The 22,120-nt window shown below is 36.5% G+C and overlaps 1 protein-coding gene across 6 annotated transcripts in view; it reads left to right on the top strand.

Moving 5' to 3' along the window:
- The window catches only part of MYO6 (myosin VI), a 108,415-nt gene that overhangs the window by 27,170 nt on the left and 59,125 nt on the right, over positions 1 to 22,120 (top strand). For all 6 annotated transcript variants that reach the window (XM_027713574.2, XM_027713573.2, XM_039379138.1 and 3 more), the window contains exons 2-8: positions 3,028 to 3,166; positions 8,999 to 9,068; positions 13,727 to 13,800; positions 15,808 to 15,937; positions 16,949 to 17,054; positions 18,894 to 18,949; positions 21,113 to 21,210. In XM_027713574.2, coding sequence (XP_027569375.1) covers positions 3,050 to 3,166; positions 8,999 to 9,068; positions 13,727 to 13,800; positions 15,808 to 15,937; positions 16,949 to 17,054; positions 18,894 to 18,949; positions 21,113 to 21,210 — 651 coding nt within the window. In that variant the 5' untranslated portion in view covers positions 3,028 to 3,049. The remainder of the gene's footprint in view (positions 1 to 3,027; positions 3,167 to 8,998; positions 9,069 to 13,726; positions 13,801 to 15,807; positions 15,938 to 16,948; positions 17,055 to 18,893; positions 18,950 to 21,112; positions 21,211 to 22,120) is intronic.

Raw genomic sequence — 22,120 nt, 5'->3', positions numbered from 1 at the left:
AATCAGTAAAATACAATTCTATGTTGTTAAAAAGTGCTGTTTTCTTTTTCCGAAGGACTTACATAGTAGTTGAACTTTGATCTTCTTTTGTTTCTGCTCACCTTAAAATGCTGGGCTTGAAACTGGCTACTTAAGAGCTTGTTCAGAAATAGGCTTCATGCATCTGTCTCAAGACAATGGCACATACATCAGATGAAGGGGTAAATAGAGCAGGTATGACCTGATTGGTTTTGGTATCCAGTTTCAGTGTGTTCTCTGGTAGAATCACAGTGGACAGAAATGGAGTGGTGCCAAAACCAAAATGTTACAACTGGTTTTGTGTCACTTCTCAGACAGAAGACTGTATTTATTAAAACTAATTGTCTCATGAATAAATACTTCACTTCTACTTAGATGCTTTCACCCAGTGGCTTCTTAGATGCTTGCAAAGCCTCAGGTACTCTTCTTAAACATGCATTTCCTGGTGGTGGCTGAATTCAATCACTGCCCTGTTCTTCAAGAGGATTTTTTCAGCCTGTAACACTCCTCTATCATAATATGTTAATAGAGTATGAAGTAGCCTTAAGAATATATTAGAATGCAGGAGGCCCTGTTGGTAAGCAAAGCAGAAGCATCTGGATGTGAATTGGGGAGGTTATATTCTAACTTCTGCTGAAAGTTTGGCAGTAATTTTAGAATTTGTTTCTTGTGCCATATGGTTATGTCTGGAGCCCTGGCCATGCAATGCTACTCGGGATATAAAAGACAGCCTTGTTTTTAGTGGTTGTTGGACATATCGCTTAAGTACTAAGTTGAACTAGCATTTTAAAAGCAAATGATAGGTTTGTGAAGAAATGTAGTCTTGGTTATTGCCAGAAATAAACTCAGCTGTTTAGCAACTATGCCCATGATGGCAGTTGGACTCAGAGGTCAGATCTTGCTGGAAGAAAAATATTCCTTTTTCAGTATCCTAAAGTGAAAAAAAATGGCCAACAGCCAATTGTGAGTGAATACAGATGTTGTTTACATGATTTATCGTATGGTGATGGCAGCACATGATGAAGATGCTGCTTCGTAGAGTTCATGGGCTGTGTCAAAAGGCTTTAAGTAAATAGAAGTGAATGTGACACTGGAGATTTTAGAACATAAACTTCCTGTGAGTAGTTAAAAGAAGTTAATATGCTCTGTTTGTGGGAGGAAAGTAAACCACAAGTTTTCCTGTAATAATTCTAATGTTTTAAATAGCACGAATTGCATGAGTAGAATACAAGAGAAATATTTGTTAAAATCTTCATGAGCTTTTTTGCATCCTGAACTGAATTCAGGGGAAAAGAATGGATTAACTGAGTAAATTTAAACACAAAACTAGACATCAACACTAACGTAAGTAGCTATTTTTTTCTAAGTCCCATTAGAATGCTACTTCATTTAAAAATATCTTTGTTTTTTCTTTAGAATTACTTATCTTCTATTATTTCACATTAAAGTTGCAAAGGATTAAGACAGTTTGCTGTTAAGTAAGATGCTAAGACCAGAAGCGTTCTCAAAGAGATCACAGCAAGCCTTTTCCTTCTCTTCAAACCTTTCTAACCTGTCCATGGAGGCAATAAAAAGCATGTCAAGTGCAGTATGTCTTGAGAGATCCTCTGTGGGACAAGAATGTCCTTTTCTGCTCATGGTTGTACAGCTTTCTGGTGGGCCAGTCATTCTTCTTCCTTGCCACTGCCTATGGCAAACAGATCTGCAGCCTTTGTTGGTTGTGAGAAATTTTGGATCTTCTTTTTCCTTCAGATACGGGAAAAGAAAAGTATGGGACACTTTCCCTAGTTTACAGACTTCTGGCATATTTGCTACTAGTTTTTTCTTTGCTGCTTGGTAGGCTCATTTCGTTTGTGCTGAGAGATGCGAGTTACACCTTTGTGGTATGAGATACTTTTTACAAATTTTGGAATCACTAAAGCATGTCAGTTTAGTATCTGAATGAGTTTTGGAGGAGAGTAAGAAACAGCCAGGAGAAGTGAGCCTTTCAAGCTGAGTGGACTCTATCCTTATTAGGGTAAGGACTATAAAGTAGGTTTAAAAAAAAAAAACAACACAAAAAAAAGGGACCAATTCAGCATTTTTAAAATGGCACCGTTAGCCATTCAGTGTGTGCCAATCTTGGCAACTTTCCTGGTCAGCTCAATGCGTATTGCGTGTCATCAAATACTCCTTTTTAATTGGGAGCTTATTTAGCTGCATAACTCGAGGACCATAAGGTTTGAATGTCTTGGCCTTTGCATCCATTTCACTTGTACATCAAAATTCTTCTGAAACAATTCTCACATGACGTTTTTATAGAAAGTAAGGTTGATGTTCCTTAAGAGGCAGAGCTGTAATGTTACAGTATCAGGAGGTCAGTCTCTCAAAGGCTTATAGTATAATAAATTGAGACCAAATATATTTGTGGGTTATTTAAAAACCATAGTCTCAGCCACACAAAAAGAGCGAACACATTCATTTGTCTCAAATGCCAAGAGACTGGATTTCTGCCCACATGCCTCAACATGTGACTCTTGCAGAAATTCAAGTATTTGTTCACCAAATCAGGTACAGACAACTATCCATTAGTCATGTGACCCTCTGCCTGCACATACAGGTAGATATATATATGCGTGTGTATGTGTGTCTTTATATGTTTATCCATATAGGTATATATATAAACACTCCTAAGTATAGTCTTAGCTTTGAAATCTGTCTTGCCCTTCTAAATTGATCTCTTTTCTTGGTTCACAAGTTAGGGAAGCTGGAGAAAGAGCTGCAGGGAGCAGTGTGTGGACCCCCTGAGAAATTGATATGTTTTTGAATCTTCTCCATACTCAAATCCGAGGGTGTCCTCTTTAGGCAAAGTATTGCAGGTTGGAAAAAGGCTGGCTCCAATCTGTGGGAGCTGGCTCCCTTCACACTGAATAATAGGAATAAACATAATAAACTGAAGTCTGTGTAGTGAATCCTGATGGCTTACTGAATTTGTATACAAAGTTTTTTTTGTTTATTTTTTTTTTACAGGAAATACTGGATAAATCCCACAATGGAAGACGGGAAGCCCGTTTGGGCTCCACACCCAACTGATGGGTTTCAGATGGGGATGATTGTGGACATTGGCACTGACAACTTAACTATTGAGCCTTTGAATCAGAAAGGCAAGGTAAGTGTCTCACAAACAAAGGAATAGAGAAAAAACATACAATAAACCATCTTACCTGTAGGCCAAATCTTTGCCAGTATCTACAATTATACACAGCCTGAAGGCATGGAAAATCAGTTTTCTGTTCTAAGTTTGGCTAAGGATCTTTGCTTAGCTTTAGCTTGTATTGCAATGAACCCTCACGCTGACAAGAAGTGTGTGCTTTCTGTCAGTTATCTGCATGTGCATTGAGTACGTGCTCATGAAAGAGAGGAGGTTTGAATCTCTGTAGCCATTTGATTCAGTACTGTATGCTTTATTTTTCTAAATTAGAGACTGATTAAGAGCCTACTGTTGAGATTAGCTTATGTCTTTTCCCTTACATGCATAGAAATGGTCCTAGAGGGATGTGCTAGGCTCTGGCTAAGATAGTACACCTTGTTATTAGACTGATGAAGACTGAAAGATGAATCCTCTTACCTCAAGTACCTTGAGAAGTAACATGAAGTTAAACAAAGGTCCTATAGAAGTGCTATATCAAATTAAAGTCAAAATAAATGTAACATTTAAAATGAAGACCTAATTAATCCTAAGTAGTGTGTTCCAACTGCTTCAATTATCATGACATCTTTCAGATTCAGTATGTCATAATTAAATGTCAATTTTTACAGGAAGCACCTTGTAGCTATCAATGATCCTAATTCAAATGGTCAGCATCCTGGGTTTTACAAGCTGGAATAAGATCAGACACTCTTAAAACTTGTGATTTCATTCTGTGTGAATATGTTTTATGTGCCCTTTCTAATAATGTTGTTCTTTCTGTATCCTCAAGTATGTAAAAAAGACAAAAATGTGTTTTGCAACTTCTTTTTTCACATCAGCAATAGTAGAGAATGCCTTGTTAGAGGTCAAAAGGTTATGTAGCAGTCCTTCCTTTTGAAGCAGTGTTTATAGGCTTCCTTTTTCGTGCATCTTGGAGAGGTGCTTTCCTTAAAAATACAAAGCAAGTGTAACATCTCATTTTTGAATGTGAGAGATAAAGTCTATATGTTTAGTAGTAGGAGGAGCATGCATTCTTGAGTTTGAGGAAAAGCAAAATTATCCAGACAAGAATATTAAATATTCCGAATCTGCAGCGAAGTTGCAGATAAATAATTTAAATAATTTTCACCCCCACTGCTATTTATGGTTATATCCCCAGATGGTCCTGATGCGATAAAGAGCAAAAGCCTGTATATTGAAACAGAAACAGGCAATAAGGGTACTTCTGAGTCAGTATTTATTTCTAATATACCCTCGTTTCAGGGACCCTATATAACTAAGAAAACCGCAAACACAAAACCAAACAAACAAAAACCCAACAACAAATCCTAGTATATCCTAAAATACAAATATTTTGTTTCATGGTTCACAACCAAAAAATCTCTTTTGTCTAGATAGTTTGTTACTCTGCTGTTGGGTGTTTTGAATTAAACAGATCAATTAAGGCCCTAATGCTCATTTGTCTAAGGGAACAAACACTTCACAGTCTAAATGCTGTAGAGATTATGGTCCTATATTTTTAATTATCAAAGTAAATATATTCCATATATTTACTCCAGACGTGGAGTAAAAAGTTTTCATGATTACCTTCTCAGTCCTTTTTTTTTTATTAGTGAAACATTTCCCATTGCTTTTTGTCTTTTTAAGAAAACTCTGCTCCTATGTACTTAGGCCATTCATTTAAAGTAGTCAGCATTAATACCCTTTATCATCAACTTTGTTTTCTTAAAATAATAGTTCAGAAGTGCTCTTCAGTAAGGAGTGATCCAGGAGCCCCAGAGTTGCTCATGATAATTACAGGGAGAAGAGGAGTAACCTGATCTTGTAAACATATCTGGGCGGTGTAACTTATTATTATTTTTTAATCTGGGTCATTACCATGTCATATGTATTCTCCGTAGGCGCTGGTAGCTTTACCAGAGGTCACAAGCTGAAAAGGAAATGTGTATGCATATGTTTGATTATTGCCTTTTATTATACTTTATGTCATTAATAACTGCAATAAATGCTGCAAGGCAGCAGTTTAATATTCTCTTAAAATCCCCACTCCCTGCCCCACCCGTAGCTAGCTCTGGTGTTGCAGAGTGGCACCCTCTCAGTTCTGCCTTCTGAGCTGTGCATGACACTGCAAACGAGGTCAGAGAACAGATCCACCTTAAAAATGAAGAAGTGGAAAGGAGAGCAGCACACAGTGGCAAGCTGAGGTCACTGTGGTGGTAGATAGCTTTGTATTATGAAATCAAGTTACCCAGCCCAGTTTCTGTGAAGGTAGTTGGCCAACACACTGGTTCACTTACAAACCAGCAGTAGCAGTTTTGGGTACAGCAGTCCATAGCCAAGTGTTTAGAGCTCTGTGGCAAGGCTGTCTGTCTGAAGGGAGGTGGGGACCTGGGTCACCCAGCCTGCACTGTATGAGGAACAATAATCCAAGCTGCAGGAGTGTGTTGCCTGAACAGACGATGCATGTGTTACATGATGGGAACCTCTTCCCAAAAAATAGATCATTGGCTTGCAAGGCTGATATGCATTTTCACTTCTACTTGTAGTGTTTTCTCTCAGATCCTGTTGCTGCATATATCTTTGTTTTGTTCCTTGATGCTGTAGTGGAGAGAAGGCAGCTGACAGTGAAATGCCAAATAGGGAATTAACTCTTTCCCTAGAGGTAGCAAATCTGAGTAAAGCGATTAGGAAGAGATGCCATCCTGGGCTCCATGGGGCACTGAGGAGTGGGGGGAAGGCACTTCCTAGAGCATCAGCAGTAATGAGTTTCTGGCAGTCATTGGGAAGGCGTGAGGTGCTGCTGGCACTTACTGACATCCCTCCTGCTGTCAGCTGAGAGGTGCCTTATGGCTCTGTGCCAGTTCGGAAGGGTCATAGAGCGCTTTATGGGGCACCTGCTCTGGTATGCTGTGAGTAACCAGAAAGGTATTTTTTCAGGCTAAGTGTAAAGGAATAAATGTACTTTGAAAGTAAGGATCAGAATGTCCAAAGTTCAGTGCTTTGAACTAAGGTGTTTGTATTTCTTTTATGGTTGTTTTTGTTTTGGTTTTTTTGGTTTTTTTTTTAGCAGTGAGTGGAACTTGCTTGTGCAAACGAGAGATGTTCTTGTCTGTCCTACACACCGTTTGTGCTGCTTTAGGTTGGTTTGTGAAATACAGCTGGGAGTAGGGAGGTCTCCTGTCTTTAACTGGAAGGTATAAAGGAGGGCATGGTTACACGTATTGGATTACATGGTAGAAAGAAGATCCTGCTCGAATGGAAGGATATCTTTTTTCACTCATCTAGTTTCTGGGAGAATAGTTAAGATTGCCATTGGATTTCAAGGGCTGGTTCCTTACAAAGGGGGGAAGAAAACCCACTTAAAAACCCCTTAAACCCTGTTTTGTTTCCTGAGACCACTTTATTGTCTCATAAGACTAATACCCTCTCCAGTTTCTTAGAACAAGCTTGTGCTAAGCTATGCTTAATGCAAAAGTCTTCCACCAAGTACCTGAAGCATTTTTTCCTTACAATAAACATTTAAAAACAGTAAAAATGGGGCAATATAGTAAAGAATTTCTTTGCATTTTTTTATTGATAGATCTGGAATACCTTGCTCATTTTCCTATTTAAAATATTAGGTTTTAGTACTTGGAGCTCTGTACTTCTTCTTTATCATATTTACCTACATAAGAAGTAATCACCTTACATAAAGCAGTATTCGAACTGTGGCATACAGCAGTGAATTTTTTGCTGACAACTTTGAAACTAGACTTATGTTCTTATCTAAAAAAATCCAATAGGAAAACATCAGCTTTCAGATAAGTCTTCATTTTGCTTTGTTTTATCACTTCTGAAATATTCTAAAAATTATTCATAACTTACATTGAATGAAAAATGGAGGCAATAATGCAGCATGAACTCTTATTTTTTTTTCTCATTTAAATTTATCTTGAATCAGAAGGCTGAGTGGTGAGGATGTTGAAAAAGCTCTTCCTCTTCTGGGATAGTTCTAGCATGGCTGACTTTAATTCCACAAATGTTAAAATATCAGAGGTTTATGAAGAGTCTTAGAGAATAGCTGGTTATTGTGTTCATTCTCTCCTGTGGAAAAAAAGTCTGTCATTTTTAGTGGTTACACATCAGCAGACAAGAACAAGAAATGAAGTTATATTTTCATGAAGTCGGTCATGTTTTTAAACTTTCCCACTGTTTTACGCAAAGGGTAACTGTTGTGTTCAAATATATCTTTACCCAATGATACATACCTTCACTGTTGGTAGACTTGTAGAGAAAATAATGATGATGATGTGTTATTACTGCTGTACTGTGAGAGGGAGAAAAGGGTGTGTGGGGAATCTCTGCTCTGCTAAAACTCTGAATAGCAGCTGGAAACTTTCTGAGGTAGGTAAAGATGTTCAGGGCTTCCACGGCTCTGCCAGACTCTGTTAAAGGATATTTTGGAGAAAGTTGGTCTGACAGATGTTCAGATGTTGCAATGCAAGCAGCTCCATTTCCCTTAGGAAAGCTTCTTGTGCATATTTTTCTGCATTAGATCCTGATAAGGAGATGACAAAATACATTTTATTATGGCTGCAAATTGCATACCTTATGATAACTTTGTAGGGAAGTAGATTTAATGTTTTCTGACTGGCAGCAATTAGTTCTGCTCTGAAACATTTTTAACCCTTCCCCCTTCAAAGGGAGTTGGAATTTCTGGCTGTTCATGATGGTGTAAGCCCCAGAAGCGCTCTCATATAGTGCTGAAGCAAATATGAACCAAGTTGCTGTCTTTTTCCTAAACTTCCCTGCGAGATGTTTCTCAGGGCACTACCTTGCTGAGTACAGTGTTAAACAAGCAAACATGTTTGTTTGTTTATTAAATTCATTCCTTAGATCCCGTTGGTTGCCTTTTCAAGTATGAGACTAGACTTCTTGTCTCCATTTCCATGGGGAAAGGAGCCTCTGCCTGCAGCGGCATGGCGGCTGTCATGTTTAATTGGCACAACAGGGGTTTTGTTCATTCATAGCTAGTGCAAACGAGCTATTACTACAGTAAACAGAAAAGTATAATTAAAAATCTCCCTTGTACAATAGGTATTTTTTGTGCAGATGCTGTAATGCGTATGTGCTGGGATGTTTTTCCTTCCTTTTTACAACAATATAAATTATGATTTCTAGAGAGGAAAGAAGAAACAAAGTTGCTTTTGTTATGAATTTTTGCAGTTGGATGTGAACACTTGATAAATGGCTGTTTTGTATAACTGGAATACAGGGGTTGAAGGAAGGTCTTGTTTTACTTTAGTATTGATTTATTGAATTAAAACCACCAGCAAACAACAACCAAAGCTACAGTATTTGGTGTTACAGAGGATGTTATGTATCGAACATTTATATTTTAAGTAGGAATATTTTAAAACAGAGTATGATAATGACAGCACAGTCCTTTGACTGAACTAATAATTTGGATTTTGTTCCTTCTTCTTTGAAAAACTGAGGAAGGTGTGTGTTATTTACAATGTTGTTCCCTTTGCAGTACTTTTTTAGTCTCTTTTTTTTTTTGTATTGCACATTATTACATGCAAATATTATTGCAATAAAATGTGTATTACAGTGACTTCATTTTTATAATGTCATGTAGTAATATAAATGCAGCAGCTTTTGTCTGCATGTAGTCACTTCGTAAAATTTCCGTTTCTGAAGTATAAAGCTGGCAACTTAATTTTAAATCATGCACAATTACAGTGCACTGACTTGTATCATTGCATGCGATATCTTTGAACTATATTTGTATTTTATTTTCTGACAATGTTAATGTTTCTCATCTAACAGACCTTCCAAGCTGCTATCAATCAAGTGTTTCCTGCAGAGGAGGATAGCAAAAAGGATGTAGAAGATAATTGTAAGTTATGAATTTAAAAATAAATTATTTATTTGAAAAAAAAAACCTGCAATGAAGAGAATATTGTTTCCTTACAAACTTCCTGTTGCTTCCTTGTAGTCTTTGCTTGAATTTATGTATGACCTTTACTAGTCCTTTAAACTTCTTAAAGTAAGCCTATTTTAAATATAATTTATTGTGCTTTTTAATTTTCAGTTGAACAGTTTAGAGGAATGGATAGTCACATTATTCCCATATACAACTGTTACTTGACTTCAGAAATACTGCATTCAGATTATGGGTCTAACAATTTTTTATAGTGTGGCAAAAGACTTAGTTGCTTTATCAGCAGCTGTATTGTACAGCATTTTCCTGCATGTACGACATTTCTCAGATAGCATTCCTGTGGAAGTACAGGTAATGGAAAATAAATTTTAAAATAACCTTCCCAAAACTGGAGACAGGAATGTGGACCTATCAGGACCACTGGGAAAGAAAACAGTTGAAGTGGATACAGGAGTACTGGTGGAGAAGGAGTTTTGAGGTGAACTTGTGTAATAAAATTCACTGTTAATGTGCAGGGCTTTTATTTCATTCAATATTTTACAGTTAGGTGGATGAAAACTAGTCAAATCTGGGGAGAGGGAGAGAATACCAAGAAAGCTGACTAAGCACTATCATCAGCTTTTAGAGAACTTTAAACAAATATTTTGCTGCTGCTACTGCTCTGCAAATCACAGAGCGTCTACTGTCTTGAATATCTGATGAGGGCAAATCTCTTTAACATTCCCTGTAGTACTTACTGCTTGGTGAAAATACTGGGGACTTCATAAATAGTGAGCAAAAGTATCTTCTATTGTTCTTCATTTAAAATAGAGGCTAGGAGTCTGAAAGTTGTTTAGGTGACGTAACACCAATTCCTGTCTTGGAATAGGGTTTAGTATTTATATCCCATGGCAGGAAATACAGCTGTTACAGCTGCTCCATAAGGAACAAAAAGATGAGATCTGAGTCTTATGATCTGACTGAGGTGGTGCAGTGTTGTTATAATTAGAACCAAGCTGGTAGCCTTGATTTCAGTTGCTTATATTTTTGCAAACAGGATGTGGGTTGAAATTTTTCAAAGTTGGTGTCTGTATTCTCTGCACTTAATGATTGTTAGGGAAATGCATTTAACCTGTGCATCTGTCACAATGATTTTACTTGGCACTTCAGTGTCATGGTCAGGGAATCAAAATTTGGAATGAGATTATGGAAATAATTTGAGATTGCATCAGAACACTGTTCAATTAAATTAGTCAGAGAAAATGTCTTCTTTGGTTTACCAAGTAAAAGATAAAAATACTTTTTTCCAGTAATCCTATCTGAATCAAACATTATTTTGACTTTTCTAATGTATTTTCACTTGGTGCTCACTAGTTGAGGTTTACCTGCAGGATGCGTGAATCCCAAGTTCATTCTCCTTCTGTCAGAGAGCACTTGTGTTGAGTGTTATTGATCTTTAAGAAAAAAACCATACTTAGTGTTCGTAATACTGTTCCAAAAAATCCTGAAAGACTAGTTAATAATATGCTTATCATTCCAAGCTATACTTTACTGATTAACTCCCTTTTAGGAACTAATTTGCTGATGTATTGCTTTTTGCACCCTTAGTCTTCCATGTGCCAAATGCACTAGCTGCAAGAGACACCTTTCTTACTATCAAGCCCATCCTTAAATGAGAATTTTTAGTAAATATTGCAAACAGTACAGAGACAACACATTTACTTCCTTTTTTTGCGATTCACATTCCTCTTTGGATCCCCCCAGGCCCCACTCATACATGTTACCATATGTGGAATTTCTTTTAATAGCCAAGAAAAAGATTAATTTCTTTTAAACTTCTGGAGTGAAAAAAAAATGAAGGGGGACAGGGTATCGGATAAGACTCTTAAGAAAACCGCCAGTTCTCTATATGCAGAGCCTTGCAATTACTTGATAAAATAATTTTCCATACAAACCCTGACTCATTGTGTGTGCCAGGAGAGCCAATTTGAGTAAATTTGACATTGATATTTCCTAGCTTTTAGCGCTTCTCTTCACTTATGTGAACTTAGTGTGTGTGTATAAGTAAATATATGGGCAACTGAATGCACATATGTACACTGGCTATATTTAGGCATGAGCCATGTGAATATTCAGAATTCTCTCTCTTTCTCCTGGTGACTTCCTTTGCCTCTGGATATGGATGCCTCTTTTAAAGGATTTATTCTAGAGAAGCGTTTCAAAGCTGCTGTCATAAGCCCTAGTTTGCATGTCTTGAGCGGAGGTGGTGACATTCCCTTTGGGAGCAAGCTCCCATTTGCTCCCTGAGTCTGCAGGTATAACAGCTTTAACAAGGACTTGTAAAGAGAGTACTGGGGACACAATGAAATCTGGGTTCCTTTGCTGTTCAGATAAACATGCTAATAAAAAGTTGATGATTAACTGATCACTGCAAACCCTGAGAGGTTATTATGAAGACACACAGTCAAGGGAGTCAATGGAGAATTGTTTCTCACCTCAGTACTGAGAATCCAAATGGCTTAATTTTGAAATTTGCTAGTTTTTTAACACCCTGTTTCCTTCCAGGCAATACAGGGGGAGAGAAGGAAACTTTAACTTACATTAGAGCAAACCGGAGTTTCTGTTTCTGGCCCATTTCCTTCTAATGTCTCTTCCTCTTGGGATGATCTCATTAAAAGAGGTGAAGGCAGACCTGCGATTTGTGGTCCCAGAGCCATTTTCTCAGCCATGTGAACTGAGTGTGCCTGGGGAGGGGAGGACTAGTCCTGCTGTGCAGTGCTGGGTGTCTGCACTTGATTGCTGCACCTACCAGAGACTGTGGGGTTGTGTGGGAATGTGTGTCTTCTGTGGTGGCAAGGGAAAAGCCATGGTGATGGGGGCCACCCTCCTGCTTCATGAAGGAATTGTGCACAGGCATGATTTAAAGGCTGTTGTAATCCAGAGGAAGAGTTTGCTTAGTGTAAAGCTAAAGTGTGCCTTGTGTGCCTCTGCCAACACAGGAATGTGAGTGCAAGGGATTTTGTGGAGGAAGATGGTTTCTTCTGACCAATCCAGAAGTGGCAAGGTCCTTTGAGAATCGTGAATGATTCCAGGCATTTGAAGCAAAGCTGTATTTGGTCATGTAAGGGAAGGAAGGGTTCAGTGGAGCTAAGCAAGCCAAAGGGAGGCTGCAAACAGCTGGTGAACCTGACTTTACTTCAGGCATCCTTGTGTAGGTGGCTGCACAGGTTGACTTTGGGTCAATGAACTGGTAGCCCTTAAACGTTTGTGTAAATAAGTTGGAATAATTTTTTTTTTCTGCTGAAGCCCTTGAGAAAGGGCATCAGTTCAACTTCAAACAACTTTGTTGGTCATTATAGATGAGAGGTGCGTATGTAACCCTTGTGTAACATACAGGGTAGAAGTTGCTATTACAGATTCACAGAATCAATGATGTGGAGAAAGACCTCTGAGATTGAGTCCAAGCTATGACCTAACACCACCATGTCAACTTGACCATGGCACTAAGTGCCACCTCCAGTCTTTCCTTAAAAAGAAGAGACATCACAGGACAGTGCTTACTCCATCCACAGTATTCAGATGTATACAGCTTTTAAAGTGGTGCTAATGCTGTTAAGTTTACGAGTATGGCAGTCAATCAGTTGTAACTAGACAAAACAGTGTTGTGCATGTGAAGTTTAAGCAGCAAGATAAAAAGAGTTGCACATATTTGAAAATGGAGACTGTGTAATGAGTAGTGACCTCAGATGGTTTAGGGATAATGTTTTTAACAGTGTTACAATGGGAAGTGGAAATTACCTCTATAATTAAGGCATCTGACACTTTTGAGTGCTTTATAGCTGAAAACAAGAACCAGGTTTGCTGGAATGTAAACCTGTATGGTCTGAAGCTTTCTGTGGATGGTCACTTGCTGCCTAGAGCCACCACCTTATATATATTTTATGTATATTTTAGCAGTTACTTCAGGTGTTTTCTGTTAAAGAACAAAGGAGAAAAATAAAGCTAGGGTTTGGTGTGTTAGCATTTTTTTCCCCTAACAGTTTCTCTGAGAAGGCCTAGTACTAACAAAATTCAGAATTGAAGCAGGGAAGGTGGGGTTGGTGCCTGCTGTTGCGATGATGGCTGCTGCTGCCTCCAGACAGTGTTTCCCAATTAGATGTTTATATCCATCAATCCCCAGAGCTAGCTGTTATTCTAAAGGTCAGCTGGGTGGCAGTACCCTGGGGGACACTGTGGCTGAGACTTGAGAAGGGAGCTGGAAGGAAGGACAGTCATTGCTAGGGATTTTGGTAGGCAGCAGTTTCTGTGCTTAGAGGTCTGCATGGAGTGAGATGCACAGTGTTTGACTGACAGGCTGGTGAAAGGAGCTTACGCTGAGCAGAGCCTGTGTTGAGGCTCCTGCAGTATGGCTTTTTCTTCTGCAACTTTCAGTACGGTAAAGAGCAGGTCTGTGGTTTTTAAAGTGTATATTGAGTCAGCAGTTTTGCCTCAAGACATGTAAGGAAATGATAGGATTAAACCGTAACCAAAGAGAGGGGAAGTAAAATTCTCCGTAATCTTAAAATTTAGGTTTTTGTCTGTACAGGAAGGTACTCCTGAGCTCTTAATGGTATGTGATTGTCTTTTACTTGCAGGTTCCCTGATGTATTTAAATGAGGCCACTCTCCTTCACAATATCAAAGTTCGGTACAGTAAGGACAGAATTTACGTAAGTATTATATGTCATGAGAACCAGTCTAATATAGATGTCCTTTCAAACATTCAACAAGTGTTTCCAATTCTGTTTTTTTTCTTATAACAGGACTGCTAACATGGAAATGTTGAAGTTGTAGGCCTTTTTTTGCACCTTTTTTTTCCTTACATTATACTTTGTTTGAGATCAGAATCACATTAATCACAATAATGCTAGCTAATTTTTACCAGGCAGAGCAATACATTTTTTTCTACATGACTGTTCATGTGCAACCATAGCACTGCTTTGTATCACAAAGCTCTGTTCCTACAGGTACCTTACTTCACTGTTAGCAAAGATGGTTTTCTTTCTTCATTATTTTTGAACGAAGCAAACAGGTGCTGTCTTTGACACCTCCTAGCTCAGATGTCCATCTTAATCTTTTATATTGCTATCAAATTGCCTAATTGTACTTAATGAATTCTGACTAAATTACATTTTGTCCTTGCCATCTGCCCGGACATTGACAGCTGTGAAACAGAAGATAAGAGTTTTCCTTCTTTCTTATTTTTTTGTCTAATAGAAAGCTGGCTAGGGATAATACAGAACAGTTCTACGTATTTTTTAAGTGTCTGTGTTAAAATAATCAACTTCTAGCATACTGCTGTAAAATTAATTTAGTTAAACCCTTTTATATAAATATAAAAAGAAAGTATAGCTGTTTTCTTCTGCTGCAGTTGATTTACATAGCTATAAATTTTTTATGTCCCAAGATCAAGCCCTGGTTTTAAAATAAAGAAATAAAAAAGGCCATTTGAATGCTGTTCTGGGAAAATAATCCTTAAAAAAACCTAACCAAACAATAAACCTCCGAGGAGGTAAAATTCTGAATCTGAACTGATTATGAGGTAGGATAGTATTTCAGTTCATAAAGCTGTTCTGCATTGTAAACAAGTACTACTAATATGTTATTCAGAGTGGGTGTATTTTCTGGAGGGGGAAAAAAAAGTTGACTTTTTGTTTTTCCGGTTTATATTTTTACTCCCCTGTAAACAGTTTTCTGTCTTTTTAAATCCTGGTTAACAGCATTTCTCTTGTTATTAAAAGGAAAGTTAATATTAGTACCTGCAGCTCTCGAAGAAAAGTTTTCCTGCAGTGAAATAAGTGCTAAAAATACAAACATCTAAGAAACAGTGATTCAACCTTCTATCAACATATCACAATAGTGTCCAAATTTCAGTTGCCTGGTGATATTTCAGTAACAACAAAGCAAATAAGTTATTCAGGCTGAAAGTTTATCTCATTTTCTTTAGATCTTTTGCTGCATATATGCTTTTATCTTTGATTCTGACCTCTCCTCTTCCCTGTATGTAATCTGGCCATTATAACAAAGCTATGAAAGTTTTTTTCAGAAAAAACTTTTCTTCAGTCTTCCTTATGCTGTGGAAAGGTAAAAAGCAGCCTTCATTTGAGATTCTTCTCAAATTCCTTCTCTGTGAGAGAACATTTGCATTCTGTATTTCTCTCTGTGGAAGCAGCTATAGCTAATTTTCTCTCAGCTGAATGCTTTTATTGCCTGCTTGAGTGCATTCCCAGGCAGGATCCTTTCAGTCCTTCCTGCTGAGTTGCTTCCATTAGATATTTTAAAGTGATCCTCCTCGCTGGAGGACAGTGCATTATGCTGTCCACGAGCTTAGTTTATTCACTTTTGAGGAGGAGGTTTTGGAGTCCTATCCTTGATCCAGTAACGCAGACAATAGGAAATAATTTAAAAGGAGGTTAGAAGAAAGGTCAGATTCAGGACATAGTCCATAGCTTGGTGGTTAGCAAATTTTCCCAAGAGAACGTCACAGAAGTCATGAGAAGATAATAAAAGGAACTCTAAAAATATGTCCTGTCTTGTATCTGCATTTACTGGAGAGAATCATAAATGCAACTGTTATAGTTAGGCTGTAGTCTTCAATAGTAATAGTTGTTAAAAGTGCTGTTAACTACTTGCTTGGACACTGGCTAATAGTTTCATGTTAATTGTTTTCTTCACAGACCTATGTAGCCAACATTCTTATTGCAGTGAATCCATACTTTGATATACCTAAGTTTTATTCTTCAGATACTATTAAAAAGTACCAGGGTAGATCGCTTGGAACATTGCCACCACATGTTTTTGCCATTGGTATGTACTGAACCTGTATTTGTCTTTTAAAAACAAACACGGAATATGTCACAGTTACTGATAAATTTCCACCTCTAACAGTAATTAATTTATTTTGATGTATTATAAAATAAAACCACTAATTGCAAGTCTTCTCATCTTCAATATGCAGTTTGAAGAACTTGGAAATAAGCAACCATGACAACCCTTTTATGATTATTCTGCACCTCCAGTGTTTCAAGTCTAAGCAGTTTAATTTGCAACCATTTAGAAAAAAAAAGCTCTAAAAAAGAAATAAAGAAATTCAGATTTTGCAAGTGAAAAATGGTTTAATAATGATTGGCACTGTCTTTCAGTGTAGTGATTTTCTTTGCCTTTTATTATGTTGCCAGAGCACATACACTGTTTCTTTTTATATGCTTTCGTTACAGATGGAAAATATATTGAAATGTTATTTATGGGATAAATCCGATTTCAGTCACTTTTTTAAATAAAAAAATAATTGGAAACTGTAATTAAGATTTGACTTGTTAAAAGCTTTCTCATTGTTTTGCATTTTGTTTTGTAATCAAAAGTATAAATAGCTGGGAGTTTAGTACCTGTTGCATAGCAAGAAATTGATGTTTTTCCAAGTTTCATTGTCTCAGATGTTACTTGTTGCAAAGTACTGAAACTGAAAGTTTCCCTTTGAAAAACATACTAAAGCCACATTGGTTACTATTTTGTAAATACATTTAATTCAAGAGATGTAGTTATAGGTGGTTGGTTTGGTTTTGTTTTGTCCTGGATATAGTTGAGTAGGTCTTTGTTTTCAGGCCTTTGAGTTCTTATTTGTCGGGTTGGAAGATGAACAACTATACTATAAATTAAACAGAAACAGATTTTAATGAATTTTAATGCATTTAATTGTAAAGATTTACTTTTTATTCCTAAAAGTGTTACATTTTGATTTTTGCATTGTAGCTCAACTTTACCCTTGCAATTCTGCTGAATATTAGTATGTGTCATGTTTTATGTATTCTTCTTTTTAAGCTGATAAAGCATTCCGTGACATGAAAGTGCTCAAGATGAGTCAGTCCATCATAGTCTCTGGAGAATCAGGAGCTGGCAAGACAGAAAACACTAAATTTGTTCTGAGGTTTGTGTGTTTGGACCAAAGTTATTATGTGAATCTCTTGTGTTGATGCATTTGGTTGACATACAGAGCAAATGGTAATCAGTAGGTTTAAGACACAATTCAGTAAGAGATGTATTAGCTTCCACATGCACTTTATTACAAGAAATTAATTGAATTAAACTTAAGTGCTGACATGATGATACGTGGAAATAGCTACTTACTTACAGAAACCTTAACTCACTTGTAGTGACATCATGTAGTTATTATGGTTTATGATGCAGGCATTTTAGTATTGCACATCTGGTGTTGTGGTAGATAAAAAAACATAACTAGACATTTTAACTGTATCTTGCAAGACACCGTTGGTTTTGCCATAAATGTGCATTTCTCTGTTTTCCTGCCTTAGGTTTTTTTTTTAGTTTGCTTGTGTATCCAGGGTTTTTAACTGTAATACACCTCACCCTAGTTTACTGAATAAGACTGAACAATGGGATTTATTTATTTGTTAATGTTTGTATATGAGCAATACTAAGTCAAGCATTTTAAACTCTATGGAAGCCATACTGGTGATGTATATCAGTCTTGCTTCCACTTACTGGCATTATACTTTAAGTGCTTTTTACCCCTCTGGAACACTGTAACTGGAGAGCTCCTTAAATACACCTATATCATAGGTGACTCAATTATGCAGGGAAGCACAGTGCGGGCAGCGTGAATACACTCCCTCACCCCACCTTGTCCTTGTTTCCTTCTATAAATCTTTAATGCCATTTTTCCTGACATCATGTATTTTCTAGTATTTATATAGAGTTATTATCTTCCACATCCGAGGAAGAATTGTCCCAGCTGTCTGTCTGCCTGTCATACTGCTCTTCTCTGCTCTTGTGCAGTCTTTCACAGATAGCTGTAAGAATTACTGCAAGGTGCTGGTAATGATTCTCACAGGGGACATCCCAACTTTGGTCCTGCTAAGAGTGAAAAAAAGTCTGGCACTGGAATATCTCTTGAGGAATGCTCTTAAAGGAAGTTGTTCCTCCACTTCTCAGCAAAGGAAGTTCTGATCACACAACAAGCAACATTGCTGTTGCTTCTCCCCACCACTCGCCCCCATAGAGTCCATGTACAAAACATAATTGAGTTTTAAGAGCTGGATGATTTTACCTTTGCATGATCAGAACATAAAATGTACTAATACAGCTCGGTTAGTGTTTCTAAAATTTTTTTGGAAGGCCCTATTTTCAGTATCTGTTTTTAGCTTGTCCCAGATTTACTTGTGAATTTCTAGAAAGCATGTCCTGAGCACAAGGAGAAAAAAAAAAAAAGGCTGGAACTTTAGAGCAAATATGTTGTGAATTTATTTAAAATCATTTCTTCAGTTGCTAAATTGAATCTTGCCTTAATTATGCACCTGCAATTTCCTATCTTCACCATCTCCATGTGGGGTTTTTATTAACACTGATAGTTATGAACACAGAAGCTGTATGCATGGAAACAATCTTAAATTTGGGAAACAGACATGAAACCTTATGTGTTTCCTAAGATTTATTAAGAAATACAGATAGTAGAGTAATAGTTTGATTATATTTGTATAAAACTGTAATTTCCATATACATGTCTAAAAGGAATTTCTAACGGGTCTTGGAGTATTGAAAAAAACCTGAAGTGTGCAAGAATATTTTTGTTTTAACAAAAAAGAAAAGTTAAAGTGCATTTATTTTAAAATGTATAGGTATTTGGAACTTACTCAGTATGCCTTCCCTATAGTAAATGGTTAGTAAGTATGGTGCATAGCCATGCTTAACCCTGTTTAATTGAGGTAATCTGAGATAAACGATACCAATTTTTTTTCTTGCTTTACAGGTATTTAACAGAATCCTATGGTAGTGGCCAGGATATTGATGACAGAATTGTAGAAGGTACTGAATTTTCTTTCATTTAACTCAAAGTTCCAACACTTATATTTTTTTCAGAAGTGTGAGTCAACAGCAACTGAATAAAAGCTAGGATATAAGTACTGTCAGACTTCCTAGGGCATAATTTATGGGTAGCTGACCTTCATCCTAGATTCTGAAAAAATATTTTTTTATTTGTGTTTCACTTTATTTTTGTTTACTATAGTATCATACAGTCCTTGATCCAGAAAATGAGTGTGTGTTTGAATTGAACTTTACACATTATGTACCCAAGATTGGATTTTAAACTGCATATAATCTGCAAGGACAAAATTATGTTTTCATGACTATCTGTTATTACGAGGAAAGTGCAATTCCTCCTAATCACCATAAAGTTCTCAAAGTCAGATAAAACAGGGAAGTTCTTTTAAATTATAATTCAGGGTCATTTTTCTGTTACAGCTTTTTTTTGTCAGAAATCACATAATTCAGATTAGCTCTTTGATTGTATCTGTCTTTATAATCGACTTCCAAACCAGGTCAGAAGAGACTGTGTTGATCATCTAGATGAGCCTCTTTAATGTTGCATGCACTTCTTAATTGAACAAAAAATAATTTTTTGAGAAAATACAAACATCTCTAAAACAAGCAACCAACCTAATATTGCCTCATATATCAGTTTTAGTCTTCCATAGCATATAGTAAATTTATTTTGAAATTTCCTGACTCTTTTTCTTTAAAAATTTGTTCACGTTTTCTTTTGCTTTAAATTTTTCTGTTTTCTGTTGTTCAAGAGAAGTACTGCAGGCTTTAATCTCTTGTTGACATCGGTTTGCTTAAAGCAGTTCCTTAGTGAAATCCACTGTGTGCTAAAGGAACTCAGAAAGTGGTCAGGAGTTGGATAATGCCCGACGCAAATTAATTGGTACTTGTAGGTATTCCTCGAAGAGTTTGGGGTTTTTTAGTCTAAACCAGCATATGATGCATGAATTCTGAAGTTTTTTGGGCACAAGTTTAACAACCACGCTTATTGCATATGTGTTAATAGAGAACATTTAACCTAGCTGAAAGACCCTTGCAATATGTTTTTATCTTTTCTTTAAAAGTTAATATTACATAAAATGCCTGAATAGTTATCAAAGATCTCTTAAGAAGTCAGATTTGTATTTTCTTAAGCTTTAAGTTAAAAACAGAGAAAATCTAGCCAAAACAAAAATGTTAATTCTTATGGCCTACTAAATTATGCCATATCATCCATACTTTATCCAAGCATGGATGTTATTCCTTCATTCTTTAATTGTTGCAGGAGCAGATATGTAGATGGTTGTCAGTGGAGTTTTAAATCTGAGTTTCTGCTTGCTTAGTTTCCAATGCATATTTTTAGCTAGAAGCCTTAAAATATCTTTTAGATATTTTTAATGGCTTATTGTTAGTGAGATTCAGTCAACTGTTTTTTTTTGATCTTCAAAGCTAGTAAAATGCAGTCTTTCAGAGGCCTTTGTTTCATAACTACTAAGCATCTTCAAACAGATTAAGTGGTGCATGATATTTGTGTTCATATATATATATATGTGCGTTAGACTGCTTGCTGCCACTCTTTCTGTATGGGCTTTAACCTGCTTGAAATTAACAGCCAGTAAAAAAAATAAAATCACTCAATCACTTAACTGACCTAATTTGAAAGGGCAGTTTGAAGTAGTTTTTGAAATCAACACACTTGTCTAATTTTTTTTTTAATTCCCTAATCAATCTAATACATTGCATGCATGACATTTAAGTGGCATTTTTGTCTGTGGGATAAGTGGGTAGTTTAGATTTTATGAATAATAACTAACTAGGAAGTGTCAAACTGTGTGTTGTCTCATATAGTTTATGTATTAGTTATTTACCTACTTGTGTAGAACAGCATAGCGGAATAATTTTTGGCATTTGTCTCTGAATTTCTTATAGTATTGATTAAAATACTTTGCAGTGTTATGTGATATCTAAGGACCTAGTTTTATGTTCTACCACAATATATCTAGTAAAATCTATAGAATGGATTATTCCTAATAAGTAATATTTTCCCTTTAATTTTCAAACCTTATTCCCCATAAGTTCACTGAATAATTGGTAAGTGTTTGTTCTCTCTTTTTGGTAGTTTATTGATCAGATTCTAACACTACAAAAATTAATTTTTTTAAACAGCAAATCCCCTATTAGAAGCCTTTGGAAATGCAAAGACTGTTCGCAACAACAACAGCAGTCGTTTTGGGAAATTTGTTGAAATCCACTTCAATGAAAAGGTACTGGGAGCTTGTTACAGAATAACCAGTGATTATTTTTTCTCATAAAATGGAAACGCTAAACTGGCAGAAGGCTGAATAGACTTATTAATCTTGCAGCAAATAGCTACTGTCCTATTTTACAGATGTGATTTGTATTCTGTCACCTTGAAAGGAAAACCAGAGCCACACAGTACTGTGTCATTACTGGAAAGCAGTGGTTCAAGTCAGTAGGAAAATTACTTCCACCCACGAAAGATTAAAAATTAGTCCCTTCATTGCCAAAAGGCATATACAAAGAATAACTCACATACATTCCTTTAGTACACAAATAAGTGTGAGTTGCATATTAGATTTAAAGTATTTTAGCTTTAAATGAATTGTTGATTTTTTTTAATGTATTTTTATGAAATGTTAGGACCTCACATAGTAACATGTATGTGACAGAAGTCAAGGAATTGTTTTTTGACAGAAATACTGTGTAATTTAAGAAAAATTTTCTTTGTTTGGGTGTAGTTTTGTTTGGGTAGTGTATGTATTGCACAATTAAGGATGACTGTATGTCTGTCCAGTACGTCCAAGTTGAAGACTTTTATTGATGATCTCTGTAGAGATTCTGTACATGCCTCCTCCTCTTTCTGACTGAGGACAGAGGAACTGAAAGAATTTGTTCTTTACCTGCAGAATTTAAGCTTATTATCTGGTCTTGAGCTTGCAGTCTTTTCCTAAGTTTTCATACTTGGTTTTGTAACTAAACTTCAGATCTTTGGCTAATAGTTTAGATAGTAAACTAAATTCCTTTCTAGGTAGAGGGACTTTATCTGTTGGTCCAGTTCATGTTAATAAGCTTATGGAAAGGATCCAGATTTCTACTTGAAATGATGCATTCATGATCTGTCAACTTATCTGTCAACACTTACATGGTCTTTCA

The sequence above is a fragment of the Pipra filicauda genome, unplaced genomic scaffold (assembly GCF_003945595.2).
Source record: "Pipra filicauda isolate LSUMZ 115617 unplaced genomic scaffold, ASM394559v2 scaffold157_size4220110_pilon, whole genome shotgun sequence".
Lineage (NCBI taxonomy): Eukaryota > Metazoa > Chordata > Aves > Passeriformes > Pipridae > Pipra > Pipra filicauda.
This window is presented reverse-complemented; position numbering and strand designations above follow the sequence as displayed.